Source organism: Diadema setosum, chromosome 19 (assembly GCF_964275005.1).
Source record: "Diadema setosum chromosome 19, eeDiaSeto1, whole genome shotgun sequence".
Classification (NCBI taxonomy): Eukaryota; Metazoa; Echinodermata; class Echinoidea; order Diadematoida; family Diadematidae; genus Diadema; species Diadema setosum.
Window position 1 is genome coordinate 5362800 of NC_092703.1, and position 19520 is coordinate 5382319.

At 38.1% G+C, this 19520-nt stretch overlaps 1 protein-coding gene across 1 annotated transcript; it reads right to left on the reverse strand.

Moving 5' to 3' along the window:
- Window positions 1-3669: 3669 nt before the first annotated feature.
- Window positions 3670-19507, reverse strand: LOC140242580 (protein FAM228B-like). Its single transcript, XM_072322325.1, has 6 exons — window positions 18975-19507; window positions 17570-17785; window positions 7630-7707; window positions 6642-6833; window positions 5981-6149; window positions 3670-5522 (listed from the first exon to the last, which is right to left on the reverse strand). The coding sequence occupies exons 1-6, from the start codon at window positions 19080-19082 to the stop codon at window positions 5245-5247; spliced, it is 1041 nt and encodes a 346-aa protein (XP_072178426.1). The 5' UTR covers window positions 19083-19507; the 3' UTR covers window positions 3670-5244.
- Window positions 19508-19520: the final 13 nt, after the last annotated feature.

Here is a 19520-nt window from a genome sequence, read left to right on the forward strand (position 1 = left end):
ATGAGTATTGAAGATAGCATAGAGTTGAATAATATATTTATATATTTTTTTTTTTTTTTGCATCACATGACACAAGGAATGCTAACTTTTGGCAATCTTTGATCCCTGACTTTCTGCACATGCATCTTCAAACCCACATTGAGTGGAGTGCCTTGCCATGGAGTTCAATTCCACTGAATTTTTGAAGGTGTGGCCAAAATTGGAAGGAAAAACAAACGAACAATTGAAATCTATCTTTCTATCATACAGAGGAACCTCATTACAAGAAGAACCTAGAAACCATGACAATGCCCGTCAGTTCTCACCAGATCCATCTGCAAATGCCTGAAATGCCTTACCATGTCATTGCATGTGTTCGTATATACACTGTCACTGTATGTGTGCGCAAAATTTTGATTTTTCATGAAATGCTCGTCTACTATTCATGTACTGTACGAGCTGAAATTTTCGCGAAGTTTTATTTTCACGAATTTCTCGAATCGCCTTTGAACCGCGAAAATAACAACACGCGAAAATAACAACGCGTGAATAACTAAGCTCAGTTAGACCCTCGCAACCGCGAAATTAACAAGACGCGAAAATGTCCTCCAAGTAGCAATTCGCGAAAATATCTGTACGCGAAAATTTCAGCTCGTACAGTATCACATTTCTTGTCAGTTGTAGGGCTTAATTTTTTTCCTTGCTATTGTCACGCATATACATACATAAGTTTCAATTCCAATACCAAGCTTTTCTGGTGTCTTGTTCAAACGCTAAAATAAACTTGCATAGACAGACAAAAGAAAGAACAAACAAAAAACATTCAACTCCTCTTGCACGACCAAAGAGAAAGGAGAGAAAAAAGAAATACACAGAATGCGGTACATCTTTTTCAATCTGGCATTTTTTAAGGTGAAATTTATTTTCATCTTGTCCTTGAAATGTCACATAATGTACAAAAGAGTGCAGCTAACTTCAGACATTCCATCTAAGAGCACCTTTATCTCTTGTAATACAGAAATATTGCTATCAGAACGGCAGAGGAAAACTTTAGAAGAGAGTCTTTAAAATCCAGAACCTTTCAAGATTATATCGATACCTTACGTGTGATGCATCAGATTTTTTAATTGAATGAGAATAAGTTGTGTGTGTGTGTGTGTGTGTGTGTGTGTGTGTGCACTTACTCGTGGTGGAAAACGAGGACATACACACAAACTTTACATTTAAACTGAGGACACCCAGCCAACCAAGGACGTCCTCCATTCCAGATGGTCTGCTTTTGCATTTAGGGGGTACGTGTCTGTAGGTCCTCGATTAACATTACTGTAATAAGTTCTCGGTTGTATGGTACTAGTATATATATGAATGAGTCCTCGGTTGACCAGATTCCTATTTACACACAGGTCCTTGGTTATGTGGTAAAATTCTTGTGGGTAAAACATGTCTTCGATTTCCACCATAGACAAGTGTGTGTGTGTGTGTGCATGTGTGTGTGTGTGTGTGTGTGTGTGTGTGCTTACAATCACTCCCAATTCAAAACATTTGATTTACACTGAAGGTGCATTCTGGTGTCTACACTACTTTTGTATAACAGAAGTCAAGTGGACGGATTTAATGCAGAATCCATAAATTACCACCTGCTTTTCACGAAAGACAACATTTCTCTGAGGAGGAATTACTGTATACGCCATACATTTTGCAAGGTATCTATTTTCACAAATTTCGCAAGTTGGGAGCAATTCACCAATTCATTCAGTTGCTAACTGTCTTGGGGGAATCTGCGCCTTTGAATGTTTTTAAACAGATAATTGGTGCCATACATACATGTATGCTGTAAATCATCATCATCATCATTCGCGAATTTAACAACACATGAAAATATCAACTTTAATTCCAGTATGAATGTAACATGCACACATGCATATCTCCATCCATTTCTGTACTCCAATTGTAAATTTAAATACTCAAGAAATTATTGAGAAGTCCTGACTCGCAAAAAAAAAAAAAATAAATAAAAAAATAAAAAAATAGACTAGTTTGTATATGGCGTATGCAGTACTATATGGTCTCTTGAAGATAGTTGGAGGTTCATGCTCATTGTATGGCTATACAATGCCTGTTCAATTTGTGAAATACACTTAATTCATACAGTTCGACGTCGATTATCCGGCCTCCTTTTATCCGGAAATCTCTATTATCCGGACGCGTTCACGCAGTGAAGGACCTTTTTTTTTCATCCAAAAATTGAGAAAAAACAGTGACTTTCATGGATCTATTTCACTAATTTCATAAGATGTGCATGATAGGTTTCTCAATATCTAATGAGGTCAAAACATGTATGATTTTCACATAAAGATATACTTTATTTTTGTGAAAAAAGGGACTACAATTTTGCGCAGGCTAGCATAGATTACACCACCGTTGCGGGGTAAACTACCTGCCTAGCTGCCAGTGCACTGGGATGGCAGCTTGGACGGCAGCTACATATACATTAACATTGTGTCTCCCATATCCAGCCAATTCGCTTATCCGGATGAGCGTCGGTCCCGGCATAGCCGGATAATCGAGGTCGAACTGCACATGGTTTCATAAAATCTCTAACAAACACTTGATCACCAGCAGCATATGAAAGTGTGAAGATCATCAATCAAATTTCTAACCAATAAACACAGCTCAGCATTTTGTGATGAAAAATACACACATCCTCCTAGATTTCCTCTCCTTTAAAGACTTTGGAAAATTACACAATCATCTTGCCGTGATAATCATCCCCTTTGCAAGTGAATGACATGGTACTGCTACAAAAGTAATGTTCAATTCTGATTCATATATTTTCTAATCAAAGGTATCAATTATAATCTAGACTATACTTCTTTCACTGTGCAGTCTCTGACGTCTTACCCTAATCTTGGTCTGCAGTGAGGACTATGTCGTCGGTTGAGAATGATAAGGGCGTTAAGTTGTCACAAAACCCTTAGGCCCGAATTCACGAAGGTGGTACAAACAAAACCATGGTTTAAACCATGGACAAAAACCATGGAGCGCCAAGTGTCGCACGGGATATTTCGTTACGAAATTGGTCATTTCGTCGATAAAATGACAGGTTTCGTTAACGAAATTATCATTCCGTGGACGAAATGTTCATTTAGTTACAAAATGTTGTCATTTTGTTACAAAATAATAATTTCATCGACGAAATGACTGATTTCGTGACGAAATATTCCATGCGACACTTGGCACTCCATGGTTTTTGTCCATGGTTTAAACCATGGTTTTGTTTGTACCACCTTCGTGAATTCGGGCCATAGTGTTCGAGACAACTTAACGCCCTTCTCATTCTCAACAGACGATGTGATACTAGTATATCTGTAATAACATTTATGAAGTTCAAATTAATGACAAGTGTAATCTTTATTATTGACCCTGTGATTTCAACAGTATACATGTATGTCCTACACCATCTACATGTTGCATGTATATTGCTTCGTGTTGAGTAAAAATGTCCACTATCAAAATGCTGATAAGTCGTATACCACACACCTTTGATTTAACATTAATAATACAGCAAAAGTCTTTGATATTGACTTAAACATTCCATATCACATATTCAATGTTGAGCAGCTTGTGTATTTTCATACTAAAATATGCATAGTAAAAATACATGGACTCCAGAAGTGTTGCCTGCTTTTGCATAAGTCTGTGTTTCAAAAAAAAAAAAAAAAAATCCTGTCCACTGCAAATACATGGCACTTTCAATGACAAAAAAGGACACTTGGACATCATATACGGTACATGTATTTGGATGTGAAAAAGGCATATGTTCAGGCAATTCTAAATAGAGACGTGCTGATTTTGTTCTTTTGGCTACATTTAGGAACTTTCCCTTCATCCACAATGACACATAATTAGCATCACATTGAAACATTCAAGATTGGCAATAACATACACTCTTTGTTCACTTGTGCAGACTGAGTTAAGAATGCTGTAGAGGGCTTGAGTGTTTTAGAGTAGGTCTCAAGGACATGTGGTAATAGATGAAGAGTGACAGTGTAATTATAGTCACGACATTGAATGACCCTCATCCATATCAATCAATCAACGTTTTATCAACATGTCCAAGGGGATACAGCGGTATATTTCAAGTTTTATAGCTGATCTTTCAGCAAAAAAGCACACAGAAATAAAACCTTGACTACCAGTACATGACGAAATATCCAATGGCAATTATATCAGATAATACTAGCACAAGGCTCGTGTTAATCTTTCACTTGATATTACGGCCGTGTTAGCAAAATGAACCAATTTAGAGGCATTTCACACTTGTGGGATTCCCAGGAGAGAAAGAAGACTCGTACATGAATCATTTTCATTTGAAACTGGGATGCTTTTAGCACAGATAACATGAAAATGACATCATTTAGCACATATTATGAATTCCAAGAAGGTATCTTATTTAAACTTACATATATCTCAAGTTTAACTATAAATTTTGTACCATTTACTCTTTATATTACATAGAATATTCATAGAAAAAGCACATATATAATATGTATGATCATACATACAGAACGCAATATTTACACACGAAAAAATAGTTGCAGTGTGCATATTAAAGTTGATTGCATTTGCATAATATTTCAAGCACAAAAGTCCACCTATTTGTTCTGCTACTGATTTTTTTTTTTTTTTTTTTTTCCCGCAAAGAGCATACCTCAACATGGGACACATTTACACTGACAAAATGAATGCATCTGTGGCTTTGCATAGCCAAGTGTTCAACAAAAGTGCACATCTAAGTAGGCTTCTCACAGTGCAGCATATCTGCATAGAGCAACTTATCATCTCCACACACATTGTTTTTATGTCACACAGAAAACATCAATTTGGCAGCTGACCATTCAGGAAAAAAAAAAAAGGAAAATGTCTCAAACTGCAGTGTAACACATTTATCACTTGACAACATCTAGACAGAAAGAGACAAAGTAAATTCACTCCAGTGTAATGTGCTTGTGAGTGTTGTGTCTTTTCCACTGAAATGGCTTCAAGAACACGCACACAGTGTACATGAGTTCTGGCGATAAACAATTTGTGGCTTGTCTTGATTAAATTAGTCTATCATGTCAGCTACAGAAACTTGTGCCTTCTGAGTGGTTGTGTCAATAGAGGAATAAAATCGAGGGAGAAACGGGTCAGGATGATGGTAATGTAAAATTCATCATTTCAGAATAGAGGGATGAGGAGACAGTGCCCATGCTGTTGCTATGGTTACGTTGATACCATGGCTGCCTGCGGAGGACTGGATGGCTGCAGAGAATTCTCCAGCAGCCGATTCTCGGGGCTGTACAGCGGTTGTGAGAAGTCGAAATGGGTATCGTTGAAGGCAGGGTTCATCCTCCGCCGACTGGCTAGCCTGACCGGACTCTCGATGTCGTGGAGAGGCATGGCCAGCCACGTCGCACACTCAGTTCCATGGCGACCGAGAGGAACCAGTGGCAGCGGTGGCAAGCGATGGCGCTCTACAGCCTTGTCCTGCAGAACTTCACCTGCAATGGATGAAGAAACGTTTATTATTTCCTCAAATTGAACTAAAATGATAATAAATTAACACAAAACAAGCATAATGTCACCATCATTGGTGGAGTCTGAAATTCCGAGCATTTTGCCATATGAAAGCAGCATTAAAAAGTGATTTCCCTCTATACATTTTTCTTGCCTTTAAAGAATTAATTCTTCTGTTTTAACATGACCACAGATATCAGAACACATGCTGAGTGTAATTCTTTAAAATGATATAAGGATTAATTTTCCTATATTAATCAAAACAACAATACATGAAGTTTTACACAGAACAAGTATGGCAAAGTAGTACAAAATTTACAGTTAAATAAGGGGGGAGGAATGCAATCTATGGCTAGGGTAATACCAGATGAAGATAATTCTAGCATTCTTTGTAAATCAGCACATGTCAAGGCAGGAGGACCAGTGGTAGTAGGACCGTTACCTGTTTGGCAAGCTAGGATGGTCCTATCCTCATTGTTCCTCTCCCGCTCCTGGTGTAGGGTCGGGTCTTCTTGGGTGTTTCGGTGAATCTTGAGGGGAGCCGGTCTTGGAACAACCAGCTTCATGGGATCGTATTCTTCCTGGTCATAGGTGTCCAGGAACACAAAACCCTGGATTGGCAAATGAATCAAATTTTCTGAATACAAACATTCTCGGTTCCTTAAAATCGAGAGCAAGAGTAAAACAAATAGAAGAACTTTCAGTGTTAAAAGCATGTGATCAAAATACGGATCTACATGCAATTATAGCTGTGTGGTCCTCTTATAGGCTGAACTTCAATATTGTCTGAGTTGACTGATGAATAGAGTAACAGTCATACAAATTTACAGACCAGCGAAAGTCTTGTCAAATCTAGTAAAGGCAAAAGATTACAAAGTTACAAGCTAGAAAGGCTCATGTTCAGGCAGACGTTGGCTGCAGATATGCCAAACAAATGAAGCAATCATGTTATTACAATATTTGTGCAGTATCTGTGCACTTTCTTATGATGCTGCACAGTGTTTATCACAAACCTGTCACTTTCTGTAAACACTTTAGATTAAACTATACTAAAAAAAGAAAACATGTTGTGTTGATTTGTTTTCCTTCTCCTCTCCTCTCACCTTCCTGTTGCCATGGCGAAGGTATTCCTTGTAGATGTTTCGCTTCCTCCGGTCCACCTTGGGGTAGTTCTTCATCTCGCGGTAGATGCTGCTGTCGATCGGCTCCCAGATCCTCTCGCTCCACTTCTTGTACAGCATTTCCTTTTTGCGCAGGTCCAGGAAGGATTTGTTCATGAGGTAGTGGTCTACGTCCTGAGATGAGGTGATTGGAAAAGAAAAACAGAATCCATCATCAGTCACGAGTCTGGAAAAACACCTCCTAGGATGTGGAATCATTGCTTTGGAATCCATAACAAAAAGAATTACTGTAAAGCCAGAAATGTTCGCGTGCATTTTAATTTCACAAATTTCACAAGAGCCAAGATTCAGGAAATTAAAATGCACCTGAAAGTTTTTGTCTACACTGTAATGCATTGGATGCCAATTATGGCAATTCACAAAAATTTCATGCTGCAAAAAAAAAAAAGGCTGACAGCTCCAATTTGTGAAAATCTTATAGTGCAAATATTTCTTGCTTTACAGTATGTCACAGTGTCATATTTCATTTACATACAATCTATGTTCTTTCTGGCATGATAAGATTTGCTTCTTGTTGTTTTCGTTTTTGTTGTTTGTTTTTTTTTTTCATTACCACAAATAACTCCTGGGCATACCATGGGGGGCATTATCTGTTTTATAATTTTCTAGGTGTTGTGTGTACAAGCATGATATACCACTTCACTTGGGCTGCACCCTGCTCTCGAGAGAAGTGAAGTGGGATTTCTTGCATTCTTAGGCTCGCACGCTCCGAAAAATATTGCAAGTACAGAGTACAAGTACATCTGATAAATTTGAGAAAACACACTGTGTACTGTAACTTTGCACCCGTGAAACATCCAGTATAGAAAACAATGTAAGCGCACAATTGGTGTATGTTTTTATCTGGTGTAGAAGTCCGAACTTGGGACAACATGCAGCTTTGCATGTATTGCAGTTATATGGTACTTACTTTGACAAATGTCTTCTCTGTATTCAGGACGTCCATGTACATCTTCTTCGTTTCCTTGGATTCAGGATCTGCCTTCTCCTGAAAAGATAGTCATGGAAGAAAAATAGTAATTTCATGCAATCTTCACACTTAAAACAGTAATTGAAGACTTCTAAATTGAAAATTCAGTTGTCATGAGTAGATATGGAGGGGGTCAAAAATATCAACTAGATCTTACCAGTGCCTTACAAACATGGCAAGCAATTTTTTATTGTAACAGAAATGAAAGAGTTATCCAAACACTTAAAGGCTGAGCATTCCCTTCAAGTTTCAATTCCACAACTTGTTTTTGTTTTAAGTATTGACTGTAGCCTACTTTTAATATTCCCTACAGGGACTGTAGAACCATACACTATTCTTTTTTTTTTTTTAATTCCACAATCAATAAATAAATTGCAGAACCCAGACACATACTAACCAGTAGTTGACATTATAACAATGGACCATCTCTGCACACTAATTAGTGAGCAGTTCATTACACAATGGGTTGCTATGACAATTGCTGCAGAGCAGCCATACATCTGACTGCACCAAGGCTGTGTTCATTAAGCCATTGAACTACTTGTAGACTCTAGCGCCTTTGCAAACAAACCTACACCATTAGTGAAGTAGACAGCAGAAGAGTAAACAGAATGAACATCACCTACCCTCCAAGGACCCTGTACCTTTGTAGCTACACATGCAGATATTCATGAGGTATCTCCTACATAGTTTGTTTAGAAATGGACCAATCAATTACTGTATGAGCTGAAATTTTCGCGGTGGTTTTATTTTCGCGAATTTCGCGAATCGCCTTTGAATCGCGAAAATAACAACACGCGAAAATAACAACGAGCAAATAAGTAAGTTCAGTTTAAGACCCTCGCAACCGCGAAATTAACAACACGCAAAAATGTCCTCGAAGGACCAATTCGCGAAAATATCTGTACGCGAAAATTTCAGCTCGTACAATATACAACCTACCAGGTAATAAACCAGAATCAGTAGCTTCATATTCCTTCAAATGTACCTATTTTACTGGAGGCCTACAAACTCGGCAACCAAGGACACCAGCAATAAATAGTGGCCGAAGCCCAGATAACAAGAATGCATCAATGATATACAGATGTCTGCAGTGGTCCATGTTCTAACTAGGAAATGTCAATCCTGCACTTCATGTACATGCACATATGTGTGACGCTCCAACAAAATGAGTCATAAGTCGCACGAGGAGTTTTCCCGTAATGAGCCGAAAATGAAGGGGAAGCACTGCTCGGGTCGAAATTTTTTTATGACGGATTTTGATTCCTTGATGTTTTATCTATTTGTACAGAAAATTTCAGCGTGTAAAAATGAGTACAAGTGTCCCAAATCACAGTTTTTCTGAGACCATTTTTTTTCGGTTACATTTTTTTCGAACGCTCGCCTTTGCGTTGCGTTTCGCACCTATTGTTCTCGCCCGATCGAGACTCCGCCTCCGTTGCTAGGGCGTATGCTAATGAAGCATTGCTCTTGACCCCATTGAAGACAAAACAAAGCATGGTGCGTGCGGCGGCGGCGGCGAGGGCTTTAGAATTACGCAATAACAGTGAGCTGACCAAGGCTATCAATTGCACGACCAGCGAGTTGTGTTTGATACATGCACCACATTTCAAGAAGTGGTGATTGATGTGACGCACAAATGGCGCTGAAAAATTTTATTCCAACGACGATCACGCAAAATTTATGATACTTCATCAATGAGCTAAAATGATCACATATCGAACTTGAAACCTCTCTAGTGATGCGTGTGTGTACTTTTACAACGGTTATTGGCCTCATTAATGAATTCATTCAAATGATTATAACTTTCGTTCCCTGGTATGTGACTTGCTGTTTAAAGTTCATCTTTGGAGATATAGTAGGGCCTAAGTTGTCAATTATTCTCGTTTTTATAAAGTCGACAATTCGTGTGATAATTAGCCAAATGTATGTAATGCGTAATATTATTTCCCTGGTTAATAAAAATTATTGCCCTATTTACTCATGATGGTTTGGGCCGTGACGGCATGGAGAGAAATCGGAAGACTAACATTATTATTATGCCCAAATAGCTCGTGTTCCCTTTGGAGGATATACTGACTCTTGTCATCTTTGTATTTTTTAGAAGTAAGACCTATTTGAGAAAGTGACAGAAAGCTGTGTCGCTACTCAAAAGTGTGCTTCTTCATTTTTGTTTATTATCAGAATGTTTGAAATGATAGTTGTTTGTCGTGTATTACGTGTAGCTGACATGTGAGAGGTCAAGTCTGCAAAGAATTTGGCTAACAGCTTTGCGAAGTAGCAGCGCTAATTGCCTATTGAATTGTGTATTGTGAGGAATTCGAATGAAAGAACTCGGGCGACACTGTTCACGCCTTTTATCCGAGTAAACCCCGCATCAACGAAGCCTTGAACAATCAAAGGTAAACTTCCTGCTATCAAGGGGTGGATAATCACGAAACCAGTATTCTTTCTTCGCCATTGATAGCAGAATCAGTGACAAACTGTAATGGAGCAACAGTGTTGGAGGATCGGCATTATGTCTGCTAATTTGTAAAAGAATTTTTCAGTCCCCTTTTGTGTTCAGAACCACAGTCAGGGACGCTAACTTACTTTATCTCTTACAAGCTATCGTTACTATCTTAAAACGTGAATTTTATGAAAAGCTAAAAGCGATCGCGGAATCAGTTCTTCTGCGTGACACCATCCAGGCTTTTATAAAAGCATACCAAGCTCAAATCGTTAACCTGTATAGAAAGGGCGGGAATACACACTTATCGCAATAATCCGGATTTGAGAATGATACACTCTACTATTTTTCTTCATCTTTACCCCGACAAAGACCATGGTAATTCAAAACAAACAAACAAGCAGTTGTATTATATAAGAACGTACAGAATTTTTGTGTTTCATGTATGTATAGGTCATCTCTTGATGTATAGTAAGCATTTGTTGTCGTTTTTTTTATAGCGTTTCCTAATAAATGCCTTTAGCGAAAACCCAACACAACTTTTATCGAGGGAAGGGAACTTAAATTTGAATATAACATAGTTTACAAAAATCAGACATGTAAATAAGGCAATCATATTCATCCGCATGGCCGATATTAATCTCTTACTTTGACTATTAAACATGATCGCCTGCATTTACATGCTTTTTCGAATTTCTTGAACTTTGCCTCATTTTCTCTTTCTTTTTTTTTAACAATTGCTCGCAATATTTAAAAATCGTAACACAGTCTGCTATCCCACAATATAATGTTCCATTTGATTCGACACTTATTGTTGGTCGGGTGACGCCAAATGTTGGAAACTCGAGCGATGATACATGGCATTTTGTTTGTTGGTTTTCGTCTCATCGCTCAAAAGAATTTTGACTACGATTACAAAGGTATCATCTACAAGACTTAACTGATGGTTTACAGAAGTGATCATCAATTCCGTAAGGATAAGTCAACAAGTCATGAATTCACTTTACCCATCATGTCTAATCGCACTACGACATTGCTGAGGTAACCACGTCTTTTTATTCTCATAGTTCAAACTAATTCTTGACATAATCAAAACAAATAGTTCTTTATATAATTTCTCAAAATACTCAAAAGATGGCCTAAGTCAAAACTTTCGACAAAGATTGCATACGGCAATCTTTACTGGCCTAAACAAGTTTTCTAGAGCTATCAGTTCCCCCTATGACGATGACTTCGATTGGATTGCGTTTTGAACTTGTACCGAACTACTTTCAAAACGACTATTACCTTTATAGTTCGATTAATGAACAAGTCTTTTTGAATTCATAACCAACATTCGTAATCGTAACCATCACAGTAACATAATCCTGTCAATAACAGTTGGAAAATGCAAATGCTATTAGCGCAAAATAATTAAGTAACGATTATCTTCATACATTCTAATTCCTAAGTGATGTCGCTACGAAAATGACACATGGTTTGACTATACTGCTTCAAGCAAATAAAAGTAAAAAGGAATGGGATATACTTCTAATGATAATACCACGCCGTACAATGCATTCCACTGTATTTGGTAACGTTTGGTTACGTTTCTGTGCGCTTTATACGTACGGAAAATAAAAGGCAGATTGATGCTATTAACATGCTAACGCACAACGCATTAAAATACATTGTGTACAATGTAATGATTTAGTATATGGTTTGAAACTTTGAATTTGCGAGTCCTTTATAAAGTTAAAATGGTTATTACATTATCAAGCAGAAATTAAAGTATTTAGGGTTTCGGATTTGCTCAGAAGACTAACAATGCTATATACATGTATGACGATCGTTCGCAAGAGAGACAATCCGCTTCAACAGATGTACAATGTAATTCTGTTTTCATAAATTGAAAGAGAAACGTAAAGAAGTCAACTTTTTAACTTCATTTAGCTTTCTCACCAATTGAACTTGATTTGATCAGTGGATCTGCCATGCATGATATCGCTGTGTACAGTGTGTTCTATTAATTCTATTAAATTATGTAATTGGCGTGCTTGTTTTTTATGCAGAATATTACAGGTAAGTATAAATTCATAATGTTTGTTCATATTATGACATGTTCGTTGTTTTGTATTTTCATTTTTATAATATATCACGTGTCCATTATCTGATTCTGACCACGAAAATATGGCGACTGTTTAAATGCGGAGTATGTACTGGAAAACTAATGTCTCCTGCCAGTATAGACAAACTAATTTCTAGTCTATCCCCGCTTGAAATAGAAATAGAAAAAAAAGTTCGACTTTCAGCACATTTCAACCGTTTTGTATAGTGCCTGATACATGTAATGGACATACATGTACAACTTGTAATTCTTTAGCGCATAGGCAATCACACAACTTTCGGGAATTTTAATGTATGTCCTAATGATTGTATCTCATGGAAGAAAACTCGTCTCCTTGCCTCAATGTTAGCTTCTTCCTTTTCAAGCTTGCGGGAAAGAAATAGTTGAACATCAATCGCAATCATAAAAAGAGGCACATCCTTAAAAATAAACACAGGAGTACTGAGACACACTACGAAATAAAAACGGGCCTTTTACCACTATTGACAACGCATGACATTGAAATGCTTTTTTTTTGGGGGGGGGGGTAATACAATTGATTGTTCTGAAGGTTCGTTAATCACACAATGAAATATGGTTCGCTATTAGCTTAGATTCGTTAACAAGAAAATCAAATGCGGTTCCTTTTCCGGTGGTTCCTTTACCCGACAGTAATCAAGCAATCACTTTTATTTTAGTAAGGTTTGTGAATACAAAACGAAATGAGGAAGGCCTAAGTATTAATTCCGAATATTTGTCAGTATAATTATCTATCCCCAATGCAGAAAGATTGTAACTGTAAATGTGATGTAAAAACATTAAGCTTAAGCCAGAAGTATGCTATGGTATTACAAAAGTGACGGAGAATAAGAAGTATATTTATGATACAATCATAATATAAACCCAACGTGAAGCTCTCAGGCCTACATCAACCTTTGCTTCTGATACGTATAGTATGTGCAGCATTGGCAAGTGTAATAAGCGATAATTACTGTGGACGCAACGTCTATATAAAGGAATGTGCCTAATATGGCGGGAATTCAGAATGTTACGACTGTATACAGCTGGAGCAGAACAGACGCGAAAGCAGTCTTCGATGCTCTGCAACATTACGACCATGTGCATAATTTGAGGGTTTTTAGTACATGCAAAGAACACGATCTCAAAAGACGACTATCGTTAATTAACTTCATTGATTTTCTCTACCGATGCTGTCTTTTGAACTCCCGCCTACAATGGGTTCACAGGTTCTATTTAGCTATTGGTACTTGCTAAACGTGTCCATTGACAACAACATGGGAGGAGAATGGAAGCGATCAACGCCCTCACTAAAAGACGCTTCTCGTAATACGCATTGCGTGCCTTTTTTTCTCTCTACTGTTTCCTATTGTTTGTGAGTTCAAAACTTGCGGCAAACTACACCGCAGCCGACACACAACGCGTACCGACTCATTCATGCGGCGGCAGCGGCACGGACACAAACGCACCGAAGTTTACATTCGGGCTGCCGTATTGGTCAGAATCGTTAATGATAGACCTGTCCTGCGATTGGTTAATTATCTTACACACCCAAGCTATCGCCTTATATGGTAGTGCGTGCGATGGAGCGTAAATGCCGTCGCTAAGCAGGACTGTTGTATTGTTTCGTCCCGTGAAAGAAACAGGTCGTGAGCTTGAACATAGCCTGAACTTTGAGAGCGATTTTCTCCGTTATTTAGAAAATGGACTGACATCATAAGCGTAGTTAATATTCGTTTTTATGATCTATAGGGATGTCGAAATGAGTTGTATTATATATCAGTGTAAAGCTTAGAGTCTGTAGAATTCATATATAGGCATAACTACGATTTCATTTTTTGCGACTTTTGACTCATTCCGACGGAGCGCATCACATATGATACAACACTACATTTCTCTCTCTTATCCATGCTTCAGACTATTTGCCATTTCCCTATTCTTTCAAAACAAGAAATACCCTCACCCCCCCTCCCAATCTCTCTCCCTTTTATTTGCCAAGTTATCTTTGATTTGCCTATGTACTATGAACTTCATACTGAGTTCATGGTCATGTTTGTGACCTGCATTTAAAGATAACTCTACACAAAATACATCAACACAGATAATATCTTCTGCTAATAAATCTGCTTTTGAAGCTGGATGCGTGCCCTCCTCCTCGTTTCTAACAGCAACACAATCCTTCAACCCCTCCTCCCCCCCCCCCCCCATCGACGCCACAATCGCTGATCTCCCTTCAGCAATGAGCTCTGATATTGATTAATGACCCAATTGAATGAATCTCGACTATTGTCTAAGATGCTATAGATTGGCGGATTCTCTTGTACTAGCAACCTCCATCAATGCACAATCCCTATCCTCTGATTTTAGATGATCATGGGAAGATCTTTCTCCAGAGGTAAGAATATTGATTTTTCAAACCAAAGAAGACGGTCTGTCAAGGAGTCATAACCAATGGTGCTCCCTCAATGGAGATCTCATTAAAAATTCAGTGAAAAGGCCTGTAGGACTCATGTGAACCAGTGTCCAACTCGACAAACAGCCTGTTTTCTGGCCTTTCAGTGTCTATGGTCACATTGTAGTGAACTATATTCAGACACTATAAAGCACATACTTTTAAACACTTCTTCGTCAAGTGTGACATTCAAATAGTACCATCAGCAGTTTTAATATCATCTCATCTTTCATTTTTTCAAGGATCCCAACTGAGTATTGAAAGATGATAAGGGATACTTGGGGAACACACCAGCAAGCCATGGTTTGATCTTGATATTGGAAAACACTGTATAGAAACTAAAATAACTGGTAATCGCAAGCAAAATAGGTGAAAATTGGAAATGTTCAAACCCAGCAAAGATCTGTATAATTGAACAAATAGATTGCTACAGTAGGACCAGCACAAATGTGACATACAATGTACATGCACATGTACAATGTACAACATGTATAAATACAAAGTTGTGTATTCTAAACTCAGTAACCCTCAAACTTCACAGTCACTACAGAATTGATTGTCCTTAGTGGTGCTGAATGAGCTATAAAGAAATAGGCAAGTTGAATTCGATGAAAGAACTGTATTTTTGATGACGACACAACATTGTGCAAACATGTGTGCCATCTCATGAAAGTACCCTTTGAATTTCACTCCTATTATCAAATCTTTTCATCTTCACAAGTAGTTCCCCGATCCTCCCAAGGGAAGGCTACAGAAATTTTAAGCCCACTTCCAATCAAGTAAGCAGTGTCAGAGAAGAAAGGGAGAGCAATACAGTGTTGTTCGTGAAGTTAATTGTTTGTGAAGAGTTCTTTACAAGAGGGTATCTAATTCTTCCCTTCCAGAGCAAACAAAAGAAGCAATAGCCATTGTCCCATGTGACACGTGAGAAAGCTCTTTTGTTACTCTGGCTTTTCACACCAGGTAGAATCAGGGCAAGCATGAAAATTCTTCTCACTGTGCAGTCAAGTACAGTTTATCATCAAATACCAATCACTGAAGACCTGGGGCCCATTTCATAAAACTTGTCATTAGTGACAACTGCCACATTTCTACCGTATGACAAATTTGCTCTCAGCCAATCAGGAGCCTGTTTCATAAAACTTGTCATCAGTGACAAGTTGTCATAGATGTGACAAGCTACTGAAATCCTTGCATCTGATTGGCTGAGAGCAAATTTGTCAAAGAAATGTAGCAGTTGTCACTGATGACAAGTTTTATGAAACGGGCTGCAGATGCAAGGATTTCAGTAGCTTGTCACATCTATGACAACTTGTCACTGATGACAAGTTTTATGAAACGGGCCCCTGATGGCATTGGACAGTGTTGTTTATTGGCATGCAACAAAAAAAAAAAGATAATTGAAATAAAAACAAGCAAATTGATTAGGTAATAAATAATAAAATTAAGTCCCTAATAGACTCAAATTTAACTGCAATCTGATAACTGAGTGCTTATGCAGGTGAGAAAAAAAGAACTTTAAAATAAAATGTGAATCAGTATCCGCTTCTTTAATACTCACTCCTAAATATTTACTACTCAAAAGTGCAATGTTGTCTCGCTCATTTTCTTTCTTTGGGGTGATACACTTCAAGTTTCAATTTGTACAGAGTACTTCCTTTAAGAGCTCTGAAATCTGCATCAAGTCGAGTCACACAATTGACTTGCTGTCGAGGACACAAGCTAAGAAAAGAAACTTCGATTGCAGTGAGTACAAAAACTAAACACTGCAATTGTTACTAACGCTACTTATCACAACAAGCCGACACATGTGTGCCAACTGAATTGTCTTTGCATGCAATGCAGTTGACAGTGCTAACAAAGGCCATCAAAACCTCAGATCAATATGGGCCACATGAGAGAAATAATGCTAAATCAATGCCCACTGCAATCCAATGATAGAAATTCCTCTCCCTTTGTTTTGGATTGGATTTGTTGATTCATTGTTACCTATTCATCTTGCCTTTTTCACCTTTTGTATTATATCTCCAAACTTGCAAAGCTCTTTTCTCTTTAGACAGTGTTCTTTCTTTTTTAACTGCTTTCTTCACCCCTTCCCTTCCTCTATATATTTGTAAGTTTGATCAATTGATCTATTGACAACCCATTTGTCTATCCATCTACCAAGTGAGAAAAATATGCACCTCTACATATTAATTACATTCCTATTTTTGCACTTTAAAATCTTTAAACAAAAATAGATCAACTGACTATCAATTCTGCACCTTCTTGAAATAAAAGTGAAACATACTTGTTACATGAGGAGAGTCATATTCAATCAGATCATTTCATGCGGGGAAACAAAAAATATTAAAATGGAAAAAAATAGTAAATATGGGTATGACAAACAAGATCGTACCATAGTCAGAAATGCATGTGGTACTGGTACTCATACAAAGTATGTGACCCGCTACAACAAAAGGATCCTAAAGTCGCTGACGGGTGAGCCGAGAAAATCGAGTTTGAAGTCAGATCACCAAAATCTCTCAAAACGTTCGGATTTCTGTTTTTAACATAATTTTGTAGTCTAATGTATCTTCTATCACCTGCCGAAATTTCAAAGCTAAATGATCAAAGGAAAAGCCTGAAAATAGCATTTTTCTGGGCCATGCTCGGCTCACCCGTCAGCGACTTTAGGATCCTTTTGTTGTAGCGGGTCACATATTCTAATTACGACTAGATGATTATTTGCCTAATGTTTCCTCCCTTGGATAATTCTTATTCATAAAGAAAGGAAAACAATAAAAACATCTAAAGACTAAAGAATTCAAATATTGTTGGTGTCCTCTCTCAGCACAGCTTACTAAGCACAGCAAACCCACTGTTATTAACTCACCTGGACATGCCGGACAGCCTTCTGGCAGAGCCAGTTCTGAATGCTGGCCGTCTGGTCCAGAGCAGACCGTGAGCTGCCTGCTGAGGCCATGCTGGCCCTACTCGGTACCGGAGTGCTCCAGGGGCGCCTGTCTACCAGCGCCTGTGGGGATGATGCTGGCTCTGTCTGCTCAGGTAGCTCCTCTAACTTTCTTCTCCAAGCATACCTCCTGGTGAACTGTTAGGTTTCAAAGAAGGAAAGCCAACATTGATATTTCATAATTTCTTTGGTGATGAGGACCTTTTAAATAGTCACTTGTAGCTATCTATCTGAAACAGAGTAGTCATGTGGAATAATGGAAATCCTCATTTTGGAAACAGACGAATATTGGAAAAAAGAGGGCTGCTTTTTTTTTTTTTTAAACCAACTGTGACTGTGTACTGTACATTGTATTATGTGTAAATGATTCTAATGGTAGACTAGAGCAATGAAAAAAAGAGAAATAAAACTAAGAAAAGAATAGACATTAACTAGATATTAATCAACAATGGCAACATTGTCTATATATCGTCAGATATCAGATAAACTCCTATCACGGTCATTGTCAATTGAATTGGTTTAGATGACTGGCATATCATCAAATGTGGGCATATACTTGGACAACAATCAGCTCAACAATGTAACAGTGTTAGTAGGATCTTGAAATTGAATTAAAAAAAAAAAAAAACCAAATAAGCCTAACTCACTGTTAGGCCTTGACCGACAAGTATGTCTAATTCCGCGAAAAACTTCTCATTGTAGTAATGACATTTGCTGGGTCAGTTTAAGCGAAAAACTGACCCAGCAAATGTCATTACTATAGGCCTAAATGAAAAGTTTTTCGCGGAATTAGACATACTTGTCGGTCAATGTTAGGCCTAGGTCAAGAAAACTTCTACAGTCTAGACCTGGTCTACAGTGACACTGGGTCTGGGAAGGAAGGTATTTCAGAACATCTAACAAAACAGCTCCTGAAGTATTAAAAAAAAAAATGGCATAACGTATAAAGTCCTTAAAGAGTAGAAACAAAGGCTACAGTTACAGGAGCAAACCTCTGCTGCAGGCTTCACAATGATCAGAATTTCAGTGTCAAAATGCCATCCTCTATAACACACTGCCATTCACTCCCCATCACTTCCACCATCCAGCAGTCGCTCACTGCTAGCTGTCCACACTCAGTCCACATTATCAAAATTATCAAAACTAAATAGGCCTAGACCCTAGACAAGATCTACTACTACTAGACCTCTATATAAGTTATAACTACATACTATGACTATAGTGTAAACTACAAAATATTGAAGAACATTGATTCTACAATTTGAATATCTTCTTACCCGAATTTTCGGGCATTCTGGCTACATTTTTAAACTCTGTGTGTACTTACCACCTTCTGGGTATCGTTTTCTCTCGCATCATCCAGTAATTTGTCGCGCACTTCGGGGGAATGAATCCTCACATTTTCCAGTCGATCTCTCGCTTTTACGGTCTGCATTTTCTTCTAATATCTCATAAGATTCTTTATCATTAAAGAGTTCACTTCATTCTACTTCAAGACTGATCGAAACGACTTAGAATAGGTCTAAACTGTTCGTGGTATTCCACACACGCGACGTCTACAACTTCTACAAGAAGGCACCCACCCACGCAGCTACCTGATGTAGCACAATACCTCGCCGGAGTTTCTATTTACGGGGACGGGCCAAACTCGGGTAGTTGGTGATGGTCGCACCGATGGTAAATGTCGCGGCTTTTCTCCACTGTGCGGTGCGCTATTGGCACTGTGTTGTTTACCGCTCTTGTTGGATCACCGCTTGACAACAACACACACACATGCTTCCGCGTAGCAATGTGGTTGTGATCCGGTCTATTGTTGCGCTACAAGTTTTTTTGGGAAAGTACAATTCTACAGATATTTTCAACAAAGATACCG

Bases quoted from the DNA above. Each gene is read 5' to 3' on its own strand.
- LOC140242580 (XM_072322325.1), bottom strand. From the start codon at position 19,082: ATGCAGACCGTAAAAGCGAGAGATCGACTGGAAAATGTGAGGATTCAT. The intron at 6,834-7,629 runs GTAAGTACCATA...ACCTCATCTCAG, and splicing joins CAGAGAAGACATTTGTCAAA to GACGTAGACCACTACCTCAT. The intron at 6,150-6,641 runs GTGAGAGGAGAG...TTGCCAATCCAG, and splicing joins TTCGCCATGGCAACAGGAAG to GGTTTTGTGTTCCTGGACAC.